Below are 17,764 nucleotides of genomic sequence, written 5' to 3'. Positions count from 1 at the left end.
TTTATCAAAATTTCCCTCTCTCTGTTTTGCATACAGGACTTTCTGCCTTGTTGCTTAAGGAGTGCTGTTGGGCTGATGGGACATTTTAACGTAGAAAACGTGGGAGTGTTTTAAACTGATGTGTAAGGGTTTCTTCATATTTAAACCTCTTATTGTAGCTCTGTTTGCTTGCCAGGGCAGAGCAGTCTACACCTTTTGCTATGTGCTTGCCTGCTGTCATGATTTACATGCAGGATTAAAGCGGGGGCAATAAATTAACCAAGTGTAGCTCCATACTGCATAACTCTTGGCACTTTAAATGAAAAGCAGTGTGCTGTGGGCAGAGGAGTGCTTGGTGCAGAGCTTTGCCCTGCAGGCACATTTTTCACCGTCCCCTCTGTGGCCCCGGATGCTAGTGGTAGAAATGCCCATTTTACTCGTTTTTCTTTTAGGGGATCATCCTTTTCCCTTTATTTTATTATTATTATTGTTTTTTTACATTATCTTTCTTGAGACAGTTACCAACTGCACATGAAGTCAAGCATTCAACCCAAGGCACAGAAGCGGAATGCATGCTACAAGCTGGAGCAGCATAAAATATTCAAAGAATGAACACGCACTTATTTAGGTCAAGGAAAATGAGGGATCCCTGCAGTTGCTTCTTTTCTGTGCCCTGAGCACACTGTTACTTGCTGGTATTTATGTGCCCACGATGTCTTCTTTCAGCTCCCTTCAGCCGACGAGCTGGTGGCCTGGCACTGGGTCCCTGGAGCCTTTTCCATGCGATCTGCCTCCATCCCAGCTCAGTCCGCTTTCCACCAGCAGCATCTACAATGGCTTTGCCTATGATAGCTTTGCTTTCCTTCTCCTTTTTGCCTCTCTTCATGACTATTATCTCCTGCCATGGGCTGGAATAGCAGCTGCTCTGGGAAAAGAAAGAAACACAGGACACATATTTTGCTAATTATTTCTCTTTTATTAAACCTCGATCTTCCATTCTGGCATATGCAGGGCCAGCACAGTCTCTGTGAAGAGTATGTGAACGTGCAAAATTTCCTCCACAGACATTTTTGCCTGTTGTCCCTTCACATACTCTCAATGTGAGATTTCATTCATCAAGGTCTTTTTGCCACAAACCAAACTTGCTCAGTGACCAGTATATGGGAATTGAGACGAGAAAAGCTCAAACCGCTCCTTTCCCACAGCAATTTGCCCAGACATGGAATGAAAGCTGTTAGATCAATAAATAGATGTAAGCATTTTCTTTCTTTATATATATTTTTTAAAGTCTGCCCCCAGAAATGCAGGTCTAACTCACTGAATGCCTGAAAGCTGAATGGCTGGCACTCTCCTTGACCATTTCCTGTAACTTTTCAGACATATACTTCTGAAACATGTTGAAGCTGTATTAATTCACAGCTAAAACTTTGCTGTTCCCTCCTACCTCATGTAAAAATCCACTATGGGCCAAATACCCACCCGGACTCTCCCAGCTGTGGGGTGCCTGGGGGATGTGAAGGAGCTGGCCATGGGCGCCCCTTGTCAGGTCTCAGGAATGTGTGGAATGAGAGTAGGAAAAAGCATCCCCCGTTCTCCTTATCTCCAGCATGAGCCATGTCCATCACTACGTGGCTCAGAGAGAGCTCATTTGACCCTTTCAGGTTCAATGCTCTGACAGTGGTTGCCAGAACCTCTCCCGTGGGCAGGCTGCCCCACACACCCCATGGCCCTGCCTGCTGTTCCCTGTAGAAGCCCCCAAATCCCTCCAGGCCACCACAGCTGAGAGTCTGCTCACTACAGGGTCCAGGTCCCCGTAAGTGTCCCTCAGATAAGGGACAGCAGATGCCTTCTGGCTCAGGACGGAGCAGCCGGCCTCCACATCTGGGTGGGCTGCTCCCACTTCTTCCCTGGAAGGAAGCAGGAGGTGGCCCCTCTGCAGCGAGGAGCCCTGCGAAGCATCAGCCCTAACCCCCGGGTCAGCATTTTCCTGGCTGGTTCTGCACACTCCGTAATTTTTCTCCAGAACTAACAGGCTCCATCTCATTTGCAGCACATAACCTCTTCCCTCTGAGTTGCCAGTATTTCAATAATAAGATAAGCACTGGAAAATTAGCATGGTTAGTGCTCTAATTGGGCCATCTGTCCCCTCTCTGGCTCTCCGTGTGTTTGTTGCCTTTTTGATTGCTGTTTCTTATCCCCACCAGAATCCAGCTTTGAAAAACAGGTTTTGGGGCCAGAGAGCATCTTCTTCCCCACCACACACATTTATGCCAGCACACAGCATAAAATGAACAAAATGAAAGCAAGTGTATCAGTTGGAGGTTTTCTACCATTTGTGCAGACAAACAGGGAAGGAGATCCTGCTCCATGTGCATTTCCATCATGACACAATCCAGGCCTGCTCAGGCTGCCCAGAGAAGCTGTGGATGTCCGATCCCTGGAGGTGTCCAAAGCCAGGCTGGATGGGGCTTTGGGCAACCTGCTCTGGTGGGCGGTGTCCCTGTCCATGACAGGGGGTTGGAACCAGGTGGGCTTTATGGTCCCTTCCAACCCAAACCTTTCTGTGATTCTGTGATTTTACAATCCAACCCCAGCATCATTGTGCTCAGCCATTTTTCAACCCCTCCACACAGTCCAGGTAAGGTGACACTGAGTTTAGTAATGGGAGCAATGGAAGCATTAACATTTATTTTTGTGATTTCATTTTTTTTTTTTTTTCCAAGCAGAGACCAGCTTCTCTAAATGGATTTCTTCAATCCATAAGAATAACCCGCTGGGTTTTCACACTCCCTGTAAGGAAGAATGAGCAGTATGTTAAAAAGTTCTTCCTGCTGGTTTATTTCAATCTGTCTTCTCCTAATCCCTCTGTTTTAGTCTGGAAATTAAAATACACTTTCTTTCTCCTTTTATTGCAAACTCACCCAGCAATTAGACTGCTGAAGATTTGGAGAAATTCTAGTTGTACTAATGAGATACAGTTCTCTTTGGAGTAATATCTATCCAATGAGATTAGGAGAAGGTGGCAAAAATAATGTTTCATTTTGGGGGTGGAAAAATGGAGCCGAGGCCAGTTCCCTTGTTAGGAAGCACTGCTGGGAAGCTCACAGCATGCTGGCCCTCACGTGGCCCCCAGCACAGCCCCTCAGCCTTCCCCATCACTCATATGAGCCCAGCCCAAGGCAATGCCTGACCCAGTCGCTGCCGTGGGCCTGATCCTGAGGCTGGCTGCTCAGCATCCTGGCAGTCTCTGCCCTCCATGCAAAGCCTCAGTGAGATGGCATTAGCCTCGTGCAGTCATGGGATGAATCTGGTTCTCCCCGGCTCGTTACTTCCAATGAGTAACAGCAGATTTGCCAATATTTATGCTGCACCCACAGGAAAAGACAGCTTGTTTAAGCTGACGTCAATATAAACCGTGCTATTGACTCTGGCTGAAAAGCTGTCCACGTTTTCTAAACCGTTCAGTCAAGGTAAAAACCTCTGCATCTTTATAACCGTCTTCATATGCATTCATGCTCTGTATTAATATTCCCCATTACAGAGGTCAGAGAGCAGCGAAATGGCATTGGCACTTTCCTTCAGCACCTCTGACAGCCTTTGACAGCTTCCCGACAGCACCGGGCGTGCTGTGAACAGCAGGGTCAGCAGGCTGAAGACAGGGTTATATTTTTATTAGAAGTACTTTTCAGCTGTGGCACAATGTCACATCCTCAGGAGCGTCTAGTGCACGTATACAAATGTTCTCTGCCTACATGACTGCCTTTGTGGGGCCCTAAGGGTGCAAGGCCAGCAGTGGGGTGAGAACGGGGACCCTGCATTTCAAACCCACCCCTCCACTTCATGGGGATCCATGAGGCACAGAATTTAGGAATTCCCAGTCTGTGTGAGAGTAGTGTTACCCTCCAGGTGGGAATAGCAAGTGCTAAACAAATATTTAGAGCCACCATTTTCACTCCATTTCTCATGTGAAGAAATGCTCTCAGTTTGATCTGCTTTATTGAACCCAGTTCTGCCTGGACTCGGTTGTGTTATTACATGGACATTACCAGGACATGGATGGCAGTGTGCACCTCACAGAAGACAAAGAATGTTCTCTTTTCTGTGAGAGAGCACACGATGCTGGAACCCCTGCCCAAACCCCGCCTCATGTCGGCATACGCAGACTGGTTGAGGGGCTGACGATGTGAAGCTGGGAAGCAGGGGGCTCATGCTGGGCTCCATAATTGTGCTGCCATATCCTGGCCTGACATGGGGCAAGAGGAGCAGCAGCAGAGACATAGAAACACAGAATGGTTTGGGTTGGAAGGGCCCTTAAAGATCACCTGGTTCCAACTCCCTGCCATCCCATGGGATGCCACCCACTGGCACGGATGCCAAGGCCCCATCCAGCCTGGCCTTGAACACCTCCAGGGACAGGGAATCCATAACTAAGAAAAAACTTCTTTTTTTATATATATTTTTTTTCCTTTTTTTTTTTTTTTTATTCTTTTTTTCTTTTTCTTTATGGGTTAGAGTCAAACAATTCTGGCTGCAACGTGGATATGATCTAGATGAGGACAGCACAGCGTCATTAAAACTAGCCAGGAGGCAGAGATGGGTCTGAGGACAAGACCAGAGTGTTCCCTTGAGCTTCCTGATCTGAAAATGAAGTGAAAAGAATCAAAATTACATCAAACACCCTTTTTAAATTATTTGCACAATATTGGAGATTTTATCCTGTCTTCAGCAGTGACAACAAGAAGGAGGCTATTTAGGGAGAGCACATGAGGCTGGCCTCTCTGTGCTGTTCTCTTCTCCAGCACATGCAGTTATATTAAGGCTGCAGAAGGGCACATTCTTCCCAATTCCCTTTAGTATTTATAGTTCTGAAGAAGGAAATACAAGATAAGTGTCTTATGAGAAGCCTTGAAAGGGAGGAAGCCTGCTGGAGCTTTGTGGCCTCTGTTTTCTCCCCACCAGAGCCACCTAAGCATGCCCTCCTGGCTGCTGGCCTCAGGACTGCTGACTGCTCTGCTGTCCTCTCCCCCTGCTCTGCTCCACGTCTGGCTCCACGCAGCCTCCAGGGGCACTGGGGGGGGGTGTATTGGGTTTACAGGGAAAGGTTTTGGTAGTGGGGGGCTGCAGGGGTGGCCTCAGTGAGAAGAGTCTAGAAGCTGCCCCATGTTAGATAAGGGCCAGTTTATGCCAGATAAGGGCATCAGAAAAGCCAAGCAATTAGGTGAGTAAAAGCCAAGGGAATCATTCACCTGTAATCACACCTCATAAGCGTGCACACCTCCTGTAGGCAGATGGAGAGTGTAAATAGGTGGAGTATTTATTATTATTATGAGGCAGTTTAAGATTTTTTTTTGGGGGGGGGGGGAGGAGGGAGGGTTGGAAGAAGAGTGGGGTGTGGAGAGAAGTGTGCATGCTGTTTAAATATGAAATAAAAGACCACTTAAGGACAGAGGAAGCTTTGCTAAAAGGTCTGTCTTCCCCTGGCCTTATTTATTATTTAGGTCTTCAGCTGACATATTTAATACTGCCAGGCACTCGGAGACTGCCGTATGAAAGAAACGTGCTGCACAAAACCAAGCTTCCTCACAGGAACAGGGAACACATCTTCCAAAGTTAATTGCTCTTTCACAATTAAATAAACCTCTTTATTGCTGCTCTGTTTGGTACAGAGAACAACTGTGCAGCATGCCTTCAATTTCTGCAAGGCACATGTTATATGGGCAGCTTGATCCTCCTCCCTTTTCTGTTTTGATAGCAGTGAAAGCTTCACACCAGTCAGTTGACTCTGACTTTATCTTGGCATAGACAAGAGGAGAATTATTTGTGTTATCTGTGATATTTTTTCTTAATGCTGAAATTGGCTAGAGACACAGAGACACACACTGATTTATTTCATAAACGCTGGAGGATAAAGCATAGAAGAGCTGAAAAGAAAACATGGACTTTGTCCCAGGCTGTTTTAAGCCGACAGCAGCAGATAATATATTAAGTGGAAAGCACACTAGAGACACCAGTGTGTGCTGTTACAACAAGGGAAATAAACCCACAGATATCAGAGAGAACAGCTGCAAATATCAGCTCTTCACCATGGTAGGAAGGCAGAGGCCACCACCTGAGCAACAGAGCCGTTCAGATGCTTCTCTCCTCCAGAGCAAACAGAAATATGGTTCATAAAGCTGCTGCAAAGACCTCCCTCGATTAAGTAACCAACGATCCTATGACTAAACCTGACAACCAAAGCTGTCGGGGCTCTGCACAACAGGTGAACATTGCCCCCTGGCAGCAGTCCCTTACCGAGGTGCAAAATAGGCGGCAGGAGGTGCACCGTGGGCCCAGGGCACGATGCAACCACCTGGCAGGGCTCGGCCCAGGGCCTGGTTTCACAGGCAAGCTGTGAAATGTGGCCTAGGTGAATTGGCAGTGGGGTGGGTTAATAACTTCATTAAACTGGATTAAAAAATGGCAAAGCTCTGGGCATTGTGCTCAGTGGTTGAGTCTAGTTGGAGGCCTGTGGCTAGCGGTGTCCCCCAGGGGTCAGTGCTGGGTCCAGTCTTATTTAACTTAATCAGTGATGATGAAACAGAGCAGCCTCGGCCAGTCTGCTGATGACACAAAGCTGGGAGGAGTGGCTGGGACCCCAGCGGGCTGTGCTGCCATTCAGAGGGACCTTGACAGGCTGAGGGTTGGGCTGAGAGGAACCTCTTGAAGTTCAACAAAGGTAAGTGCAGGGTCCCGCACCTAGGGGGGAATAACCCCAAGCACCAGCACAGGCTGGGGGGTGGCCTGCTGGAGAGCAGCTCTGCAGAGAGGGACCTGGGGGTCCTGGTGGACAGCAGGCTGACCACGAGCCAGCAATGTGCCCTGGTGGCCAAGAAGGCTGGGGTGTGTAGGAAGAGTGTTGCCAGCAGGTCAAGGGAGGTGATCCTCCTCTGCTCAGCCCTGGTAAGGCCACAGAGAGGTTGTGGAGTCTCCTTCTCTGGAGATATTCAAAACCCACCTGGATGATCTTCACAGGTCCCTTCCAACCTCGGCCATTCTGTGATTCTGTGGTTTGGGGTGCTGGGTCCTGCCCCTGCACACCTGACCCAGAGATGCTGTCTTTGAGGATGAGGGAAATAAGAAGAACTGTGGGTTGGAGTGATCAAGTATGCTTGTGGCTGCATGGAGGAGAAATTGAAAGGCTGGGACTTGATGCATGTGCAAAAGGGAGGGCAAACGAGAGTTCAGACAGGGCCAAATGCATATGTGAACGGCTGCATTACAGAGGGAAACACATCTTTCAGCACTTCCAATGAGCATCCTGTAGTGTGGGTACACCAGCACGCTGCAATGACTTTCATGCAAACCTGCATAAGTTACCTTACAGACAGTTAACTTCTGCAGCCATGAAAGGAACAGGATCTTTAGTGACATTAAATCTATTAGTTGGATTCATATCAGAGACTTAGATTGTATATTTACTGAAGTAATGGAAACGACAAACAGGTAACACAAAAATACTCTTCCAGGAGAGTAGGGGCATGTTTCAGGCTCTGAGGTTTCTCAGCTATTCCCCCAGTTTGCATTTATTTGTGGAGAGCTGCTGCTGTGGTGAGGACTGATTTTGTAGGGCTCTCAAAGCATGCAGCAAGCTTCACTACTTGCAAGCAGCCTCAGCAATTGCATGGGCAAATAAGAACACCCTCATGTTTGCATTTAACACATGCACTGATGTATAGCTCGGGCGCAAAGTACACAGTCTCTTCAAACACAGCAACTGCAGAGATTTTCTCTTTGATGGGAGAAAAAAAAGAAAAAAAAGAAAGCCATTCAGGCAGGGGATGCCAGATGGCTCACTTTGCACAACCACACCTGCACCTCGTTTGCTTCTGAACGGGGAGGTGGCTGACCCAGTTCCTGAGGCCTTCTGGTGGAAGTTTGGGTTCACTGAGAAATCAGGTGATCTCCATGCTGGTTTTGAACACACAGATAAATGGTGGGAAAGGAAGGAAGGGAGGAGGTTTGGTTGATCTGCTTTGTTCTTTCTGAAATCAGAAATACAGTCTGTCTACTTTGGGGGAAGTTTCAAGAGTGAAGTTTCAAAATGAGCTTTGTGAGATCAGGTAGGAGCTAGATGGTACTAGTGGGAGATGTAGCATAGTTGCCTTCACTGCAGTCTGAAGGAGAAACTAGCACACGCAAATCACAGCTTTTGTGCATCTTGTGTTGGAAGTGTATTTCTAAGTGAGACTATGGTGGAAGCACCTCCTGACTGGGTGGTGGTGGCAGGAAGTAGACAACACTGCTGGTGAAACATTCGTGAGATGAATGAATCTTTAATTGTGGTGTTTATGGTCTGATTTGTTGCTCATCTTTTCACTTCATGTTGGCTGGCTCAGCAAAGTGTTTTATCAGTGAGAACAGCCATATGCTAAGAATCTCAAAAAATGCCTCTCTTAAAAAGATTGGATGCTATGCTATTGGGGAACTGTAAGGGATGACTTTATTTGCAAAGTAAGGAAGGAAAAAATGTTTAGTGAATGAATGTAAAGGCTGAAGTTCTGTGGCTTACATTATGAAAGTGAGCAGGCTTTTCAAACAGTCTTTTTCTTGTTATAAAAACCTATAAAAAGGAAAAAAAAAAAAACAAAAAAATCCCCACCACTTCTAGCAGTTCTAGTTAATTAGGTCATCACTCCTTTTTTCCTTCCTTGTAAGCTTTTAACGGTATTCCAGTGTTTGGAACCAAATCTTTTGGTTCTGTTTTCTTGTCTGTTTCTAGCAAATTATAAAGAAGCCTCTGTGTTTTGGTTTTTTGGTTTGCCAGTAATGAAGTGGACCTGGTATTACCTAGTTATCTCACAGGAGTATGCTGGAAGTTAACTACAGTTTGAAAAGCAACCAGGTCCCCCGCTTCTTAATTACCACGTGGTAACTGTACAGCACTGCAGCCTTAAAAATTGCTTAATAATGAGTTACTGAAGATGTGACCTCATTTTATCCCTAGTTTCAATTTTTTGAAGGTGAAAATGTTCCAGTTAGCCCCTGTTCTGCAATGGAATATTTATGACTAATTAGCAGTGGTTAGTTGACACAGATATAATTTAACTGAAGCTTTGGCTACAGTGTATTTAATGCACTAATAAAGATGCTAGTTGCAGATAACAACGTGTGTGGCAAAAAAAAAATAGCGTGTTTCCCTGATCAATATACTTGTTGTAACTGGAGATAGCTTGGAGGCTTGAGGACTCAGAATTCCTGGAGCTGCGATTGAACCAACACTACCAGAGGAAGCTGTGCTACCAAAGAAGTGACAAGTTAGAAATGCTTTCCCCTCTTTTCAGGAGGAATTCAAGACTGGGGGTGGGAAGGTTATCCCTAGATGGGATATTCCTAGACAGGCGTGAGGTTTAGTAACTTTGGCAAAGGAAATTAAAAAGTTACGTTAACATCAAACTAATAGTTACAGATCATTCTTTGATGAGGTAAAGCCTGTACCATTCATGTATCTGTGTGTACATCTATGCCGAGTCTTTTGTGTTCAAAATAAGCCTTGTTAGGAGTTTTGGGGTCTTCATTAAGAGAAGCACGCAGGTACCATCCCCTCACCAGGAAATTGCGAAATAACCAGTGGGCAAACTCCGCACCCGCGGGGTGCTCCAACGCTCCCTCTAGCGACTCTGCACCACGGGTACCACAAACTGATTTTAATGTTAATTTTTAATTAGTTTATTTATTTTTTATGAACTCTCCTAATGTCTATTTATCACATGCTTGCTGGCAGCTGTGCAGGGTGGGTGTCACATCCTACTGTGGAGGAGAGGTATGAGTTCTCAGCTAACATCTTGTTGCATGCACCAAGCAGGTTTGGTTAGAAGAAATGAGTTTCATGCGGGTGGGTGTCATGGAGCCTGGTCCTCTGGAAGATTTAGTTCCCAAAAGTGTTTCAGGTTTTGTTCCAGGACAAATAATTGTGCTACACCTAAATGGCCATGCTGCAATGGTGAGGGTGCAATGTAAAGCTTCACTACGGTGGACTTTTGGAGCTCATTGGAGATACCTCCTAACTTTGAGGTCTTCAGCTAAGAGCCCTGTACAAATTGTATCAACACCTGAATGATTAGGACTGCAGGAAAAGTCTCTTATCAAGCATCTGAGCAATTCAGAGTTTAACTCTGAGTTGCAAAAGTGACCTTGGACTTTGAGACACCCAGGTGCTTAGAGGTAAAAGTCACCTGCAGATATTTTCAGCACTCTACAGCTCTTCTGGTGAGATGGGAGCCTATGGCATTACTGAATTCCACTAGGAGCCTGCTTATCTACGCCAATACGTACATAGATGTAATCTTTAAGTTGATCTGTAGACACTGAAAGGTGTGAAAGGTTCATTTTCTCCTGAAGGGTTTCAACAGGACAAGTCAAAAGTACAGATTCTCTTACTTGGTTAGCCAGCTGCTACCTGACTCTGAAAAGGCACTCACATGTAAAATGTCCATTTTTTGACAGCAAATCTAATTGGGAAGGTGGAATTGTGCTTTTGAGGATTTCTAACACTGCCTCAGGTGGGACATACTGCACAGGATTTCTGACCCAATGTATGGCCCTTGTTGGCTGCCAGGGCTTTGATGTAGTAAGTGCTTTCAGGGTATTTCTGATAAACCAGGCCAAAAAAAAAAAAAAAGCCTCTTGCTTGTCTGTTTTTCCTACCCTTCATAACAGGGGATAACCACCTAGAAAGTACAGGTTCATTGAGTATCTAGCTTTGATTTTCCTGTGATCCTGATGGTTCAGTATGCGCTTGTCTCCCCTTCTCAGTTAGGTTAACAAAATCCTGTGGTTTAGGTCATTAAATCCTTCTAGGCATTGCCTTAAAAAGGAGCCAAGCTGACTGTGCTCTTCTGCTGCGTTTGGAAATAAAAACATTGGACATGTTCCTTAAGACAGATTGCTTCTGGCATATGACTCAAGGCTCTGAATGAACGGAGGGCTCTTCTGGTGCCAAGTGAAGTACATAGCCTTGGAAATAAGAGGCATTCAGGACAGCTCTCTAGCACTTTCTATTGCTTAGGCTAGGTGTCCTGTGTGCTTTTGTGGTTCCCATTTACTGGCACCGAACCCTCAATCTGGCAACCAAAGGTGTCATGTGAACTCTGCAAGCTGCAGCAGATGACTTGCTGTGCTGTGTTGCCCAACTATGTCCACAGGCATAGGTCTAAAATGTGTTAGCCCTCTCAGTAGCCACGGCCAGCTCAGCACTTGGTTGCACAACCATGTCTGTTTATGGCCATACATGAGCACAGCAGCCACCCTCAACGAGTACAGCTCACCACTGGACTCAGCTCTTTGCACGCAGGACGATGGGTTCTTTGGAGGTAATTGCATCTGTGACTACAGCAGAGGAGACAAAGTGCAGAGTGAGTCTGAAAAATAATTGCTTAAGCCTGGGTTCTTCGTGGAAGCATTAATTCTCCAAAACCTTTACCTTTACTTGTGGCTGCTTTGCCTGTTACTTGTACTGTAGCCCCAGTTCTGTGGCAGTGCAATGAAACCCTGACACAGGAACTGCCTCTGGTGCTCTACTTGCGTTCCCATACAAGCAACACTTGCATGGGATGGGCGCCATCCTACCAAGGACAAAATATTCTGAAGTCCTGTATTTACATGGATAGTTCCAGGCCTGCCTTCTATATGTGTGTGTGTTTGGTACTTTTATAACCACCTGGAGGAAGAGAGAAGTCACTGCACAAAGCACAGTAGCTCAGTGCGCTGTTGGTTCCATTGCCTTTCTGTCTTACCCTTTTTCATAAAGACAATGAAGCCTTTAGTGCAGGCCCAGTCGTCTTTTCTGAGTTTGTTTATAATCTGTGATTGTACCTAAGCCTTTAGGCAATAGTCATACTGATTTTTTTTTAAATAGGCACTACTTACAGATGCTTGTTACAACGATTCAGCTTCCTCACTGTGTAAAAAGGAATTTGTCATTGTGTTTGGAGATGGCCTATGGCTTCTGAGTGTCTTTCTTGCAACTAAAACCCTTCTGGAAAAGACAGGAATTTGATTTGGCCAATATGCTAGAGGTAGCTCTATCTTCACTTTGAGTGGCCTGCAGCTGCTAAGGAAGCCAAATTGCAGGGTGAGCTGGAAAGCAGGGATTTGTGAACTTGTAGTTCCTCAAAACTGGTGCAGGACTTCATACATTAGGGCTACACCTAAGCTGCAGATGGTTTTCTTCAGTGTGACAGCCATGGGTGAGACACTGGTGTAGTGCCAGTGACTCCTGCGAGCTGTGCCAAGGGGCACAGAGTCATCTCTCGGGATAGTACTGCTGTCCTCGCTACTAGCTTTTGCACTTTGGGATGTGTTGGCTAAATATTCCTGGCTGCTAAAGCAGCAGAGAAACGCTGACAGCTTCCCTGCTCTGCAGGTTGGCTCCTGGCAGATGCTTCAGTGCTGCCAGAGTAAAGCAGCTGCAAAGTAAAGGGATGCGAATTGTAGTGCTGTTGGTGGTCTTTCACTGGGACTACAGCTCAGGAGGAAACAGCAGCTGATCAGTGGGGAAGCTCGGGGCTTCACGTGGAGTACCATGGAAAAAAATACATATATTTAGGGGAAAAGAATGTTTTCAAGTAACTTTTGTTTGAAATAGTCTTAACTGAGATGCGCAGGATGAGCTTGTTCTGGTGAGAATCATGTGTCTAAATTGCTGTGCTATGAGATAAGGAAACATTCCTGTGTTTTCATTTTGTTTTATCTACTTGCTTGCTTTTATGGCAGCACTGTAAATGCCTCATGCTTCAGCTGTGCATATCCCAGAATTTAAGCCAGTGCTCCTTTACCCAGCAAAAGCTCGTGTCCTCAGAAGCTTTGTAGGCTGAAAAATACCTGGATTTGATGCTGTTGTTTGTTATCCGAAGCAAGGGCACCCCTGAATTGGCACCTCCTGACTCTCTATTGTGCTCTGCCTCGCCATGTGACTGTGCATGCTGCGTGTCAGGGACAAGCTGGCTATTCACAAAGCCACGCCGTGCGTGCCTTGCCGCTCACTTGCTGCACACATCGATCTTTTTGAACAAACACATCCATCGATGGCAAGGCCAGGGGCTTGAAAAGGGTGCAGCGAGAGATGTGTTAGGTAGCTTAATGCTCTTGATGGTCTCTTAAAGCGGTTTGCTTGTGGGACTACATAATGAAAACTCTGTGCTTAATGTTTTATGTTAGGAGGAAGAGCTCAGATTGTAGGCAGGACAGTTGGTGGTCTGTTTTCTCCTCAGCTGTTAAATTCTCTGTAATGTAGCCACGAGGCACTGGCTTGCCTGTTCTTAAGTGCTAGCAAGTCTCATGGGGGAATCTCTGAAGCTAAAACCAAATCACAGCTTAATTTCAGTAACGTGGCGTTATCTGTGAGCGTGCCTGTGCTTTGCTGGCAAATATATAACAAATAGGAGGTGGAAGCACCGAGGACGGCAGCTTCCACAGCAGCGCGAGGCGGTGTGTTCGGTTATCATACCATGAAGCCTGTTCATGCTAATGGTGTTAGAGCAAGTTTTTCTTGCCCTGTTACCCCGTGTGAAGTTATGTCGAGGAACAGAAGTCCTGGTGTTGCATTACACGCATACCAGACAAGGTGTACAGACAGCGAGACACCACACTGGGGAGAAAAATGCTTTATAAGGACTTGGGTGAAGGGAAAAGGGTTGCGGCTGGAGGAACTGGGGCTGGGTTGGACAAGCCAGTAACCCCAGCCTGTGGGCTTCTAATGCTGGATTAAAACTAAGGGATGTGCAGAACTGCCCCTGTGTGTGTTCGCTCTGCAGATCTGAGCCTCCCTGAGGCGTGGCTGAGGTCTTTGAAGCCTTTTTTCAGCTGAAGCCATCGCTCCGCGCGGCTGGGAGCCGGGGGCAGCGGCGGGGCCACAAAATGGCGCCCCCAGCCCCCAGCGGCGGCCCCGGGGCGCGTCCCTCCGGGCACCCCCAGCGCTGGGAGCGGCTCCCGTGCCCCCGACACCTCCGTGCGGCCGCTGCCCGGCCTCGAAACCCCGGGGCCGGGCGCTGATGGCGGCTCCTTCCCCCTCGGGGGCCGCCCTCACCTGCGCGGGGCCGGCCCTGACGCGTCCCGCCCCGCCTGGCAGCGCGGGCGGCGCCTCCGCGGCACCGGCAGCGGGGAGCGGCGGAGCCGGGCCGCCATGGAGCCCCGCCGGGAGCAAGGTAGGGCCGGGCAGGGCAGGGCGCTGCCCTTTGCTCGGTGAAACCCCACCGGGGCAGGGGGGGTGCTTATTTATACGGGGGGGCTGCCGGCCAGACCAGGAACCCGGGGTGGGGTGTGTGGGGGGGGGAGGCGGCTGCCACGTCCCGCTGGCGCCGGCACCCCCCGGGGGCTGCAGGGGGAAGGGGACCGCGGAGCACGGCTGGTGCCTGGCCCCGTGGGTCCGTAAATCCTTCCTAATGGTTTGATTTTTAAAAAAAAAAAAAAAAAAAAAAAAAAAAAAGCGAGCACCGGCCTCGATGGGTCCGGGCCTGTTGTGATGTTTTCGGGCCGCTGCTGTGGTGCCTGAAGCTTTCTCAGGTTTAGTTGTTGTGCTTACAGAGACTTGGGCAGCTTCTAGTGGGAAAAGCGAGCTATTGAGCTTTCCTCGAGAGCTTTAGAGACAGTGCTGACACTTCCTATGGGCTCGTCCTGTTACTGAACTCATTGTGGTTTGAAATCCAGCCCTGGGTAGGAGGGTGCTGCACCCCAGGCTGTGTAACGAAGCGGTGTATCTGGTGTGACAAACCTGCCATGAAGCATCCATGGTAAAACACCCTCTGCTGCCTCATTTTAGGGGATGAATATGCTATTTCCTCTTTCAGGCGAGGTGAAGACCTGCAGGTACAAGGAGAAAAACCTAAGGAAGGCACCACGCTTGTGCCTGTTCAGTTAGTGGCTGGTCGTGCTCTGCTGGCCAGCCCTCAGAGGCTTTATTTCTGGCAAGCTGGAGTGCTTGTGCTGGAAATCCCATCTGGTGATGCAGCGTTACTCACCAATGACATGCATTTTGCTAAGCCCCAGGCTGTCAAGTCCTGGCCCTGGGGCTGGTGTGAACATCCTGGGTTGCTTCTGTTAACCAGAGAAGAGTTAAAAACTGCCTGTGTTTCCCTCCTCCACCCACCATCTGCACGTGTCAAGAAGCAGTCTCTGCTTAGCTTGTGCACTGAGCCCTTATGCTGGAGAAGAGTGGAAAGGAAGGTACTAGCCTGTGACCAGCAGCAGCAGAATCATTGAATGATTTCTTTCTCAGTTGGAGAGGCTTCATTTTCAGCAGAGGGATGTCTGGCATTCCTTTAAACGATGCTCAGTGCACACTCCTTTGCCAATCACTCCAGATAGCTGGGGCTTTGAGTGCTTGGAGTCTCTTGCTGTGTGATTGCAGGCACCAAAGCAGTGCTGCCAGTTCAGGCTGAAGGGACGTAGTGCTCCGAGCCTTCTATTGCTTTCTGTCAAGGTGCCATGAACAAAAATCCTGTTGTTGCGTGGGCTGAGTAGCTGAATGGGCTAACGACTGAAGTTGCATGGTTTCTAATTTCTTTTTTTTAATAAAAAAAATAAATAATGTACCTGGTTTTGCTGCAAAAGAGTATCTGTGTGCCTTGCCTCTGATACTGTTAGCGCAGGTCCCATGCACTACTGGAAAACAAGGATGGAGCAGCCCCCGCAGTACAGAAGCAGCACCTTGCGGTGCTCTGACTGAGGAGACTGCTTCTGAGCAGTCTGGTGACCACACACAGCACAAACCATGGTCTGGTGATACAGAAACTCTGACTTGGTGATAAAAGGTGGCTGTATATTCAGCAGCTTTTCGTTTACGTGAACTGGGGACTTTCAAAATGTACTGTTCTTGGGGGACTTTCAGGACGAGTCCCAAAACACTGCATGGGATCTCTTAAGAGAGCACGTAAGCCCTTCTTTTCCTAGAGCCTTGACTTGCATTTCTGGGGCTGATAAAGTGGACTTTAACGTTCCTTATATGCCGAGGGAACTGGTTGCTGGCAGTGGGACAAAGCTTACCTCATTGTCCGACCGAACAAAGGAGCACCTCTTTCGTCTGCTGTGTTTGCTTTCTCTATCACTGAGTACTTGCAGTACTGGAGGTAAGGTTTTTCTTAACTTGCTGTTGTAAAAGTCAAAGGCTTTGTAAGTAAATAAGACAGCTGGTGTCAGAACCGCGAAGGAGGAATTAGCTCACTGAGCTGAGCATCTCTAGCTGTGTCCTCAGGACGGAGGAGGGAAAAACAGAAGACCTGTTACATCAGCGGGTCCCTTGAACAGGAGCAGAGCTGCCTGAAATCTCTGGGAGGGGAAAGTCTTGTTCTGAGGGTCCTGGGTGTTGTTATGTGGGTTATTTAATGATGTTTCTGTCCTATTTTTCTCCTCAGCGGGTGCCTGGATGAGGTGCTGAGCTGCTGGGGATCAGTGCACGGTGTTGGAGGGGCCCTTCAGCAGCTGACATGTGCAGCTGCCTGTGTTTTGGCACAGCGTGGGTGGCTGGAGCAGCGTCAGCTGTTCTTGCTGGGTCAGAGATTTGGGAATCGGAGGGTAACGGGAAGCTGTCACTTGTAATCACCCCCTTTTCAGGAGGAGGAGCAGGTGGGGTGGTGATGAGGCTGGCCCTGCCAGTTCAAAGCAAACTGGGACCATAGGGCTGTGAATGAGGTGAGTGCCTTGCTCTGCTGGATCCGTGTGCCTGGTGGCAGAGTGGTACAGCTGACTGAGGCTGTCGGATGCTCTGTAAGGCCCATAGGGGACAGAGGAAAAAAGCCTTAGTCATGGCTGTCTTCCTTCCTTCCTCCTCTCTTTGCTGCCCTCGCCGTGAGTGCAATCATCAGATGACCTTGCCTCAAGCCTCTGCCAGGTTCCTCTTTTGGCCAGAGCAGTGGTGCGGGGCTGAACTGGGCTCCTTCCTCCTCACCAGCAGGTCTCGGGGCTGTGTCCTCTTCCTCTCACCCCTTGCTCTTTTAACAGGAAGGGGCCCAGGTGATTTTCGTGGGGAAGGAGCCCCCCAGGCAGCACAGAGGAGCCTTGCGTGAAGTCAAGGGATGAGATTCACCACGTAGCATCAGTGAGAGAGTGCTGGACATCCGTGCAGGTGAGGGAGGATGTCAGCTGTACCAAAGAAGTGATGTTTCCATGGCAGCAGGAACAGGGAGTTGTCTTGAAAGCCAAGATCTTGATGACCAGCTTTCAAAAGGAGGGTGAAAAAAAACCCACAACCCCTCCAGTCACTGGTAGGTAGACTGGTGACTACTCCACTCTTAGCTCTGCTGCAGTCCTGGTAACGTGGGCGCTGTGTGTGGAGGCTCTCCCACCAGAGGAGGGGAGGTGTTCACCCTTGTCCTTTTGATGTCCTGCAGTGAGTAAGCAGAAAAATGTCAAACAAAGGATGACCGAAAGGGAAAGCAGCAAGCATTAAGTGAGATTAAGCACTACGTTGAAATGCTGCTGTACAGCCAAAAATGTTCCTCTGTCAGCTTCAATTTACGGCTGCAGAGGGACCACTTATGTTCCTCTTAAAGGCAGCGAGTGTCTTGAGAGTCACTCCTGTCTGGGTTTGGATTAGCAGCAGCCAGGGAGGCTGGGGCCTTTGATCAAAAACCCTGAGGTGCTGCAGGAACCTCTGCCCAGCCGAGCTCCTCTGTGGGAAGGAAGATGCAGAGCTGCAGCCAGCAGCGGGCTCCGAGCTGTCCCCCTGCTTTGAGCCACGTGTGCTGTGCCTAAAACCTCCGTGGGCAAAGAGGAGGCACACTTCAATTGCAGTGACGATTCCTGACGCTCCCAT

At 48.2% G+C, this 17,764-nt stretch overlaps 1 protein-coding gene across 2 annotated transcripts in view; it reads left to right on the top strand.

Moving 5' to 3' along the window:
• Positions 1-6,604: 6,604 nt before the first annotated feature.
• Positions 6,605-17,764, top strand: part of LOC309875067 (tumor protein D52) — a 114,054-nt gene continuing 102,894 nt past the window's right edge. The window contains exon 1 of one of the 2 annotated variants that reach the window (XM_082754067.1): positions 6,605-6,694. Coding sequence is in view for 1 of the 2 variants with exons in the window: in XM_082754065.1 (XP_082610191.1) it covers positions 14,138-14,159 (22 nt within the window). In the remaining variant the exon portion in view is untranslated. Of the gene's footprint in view, positions 6,695-13,881; positions 14,160-17,764 lie in introns of those variants that run through there. The other variant, XM_082754065.1, reaches the window with a different exon arrangement.

The sequence above is a fragment of the Aythya marila genome, assembly GCF_965140915.1.
Source record: "Aythya marila genome assembly, chromosome: 2".
In the NCBI taxonomy this organism is placed as follows: Eukaryota; Metazoa; Chordata; class Aves; order Anseriformes; family Anatidae; genus Aythya; species Aythya marila.
The sequence above is the reverse complement of the archived record's forward strand: the minus strand, read 5'-3'. Positions and strand labels throughout refer to the sequence as shown.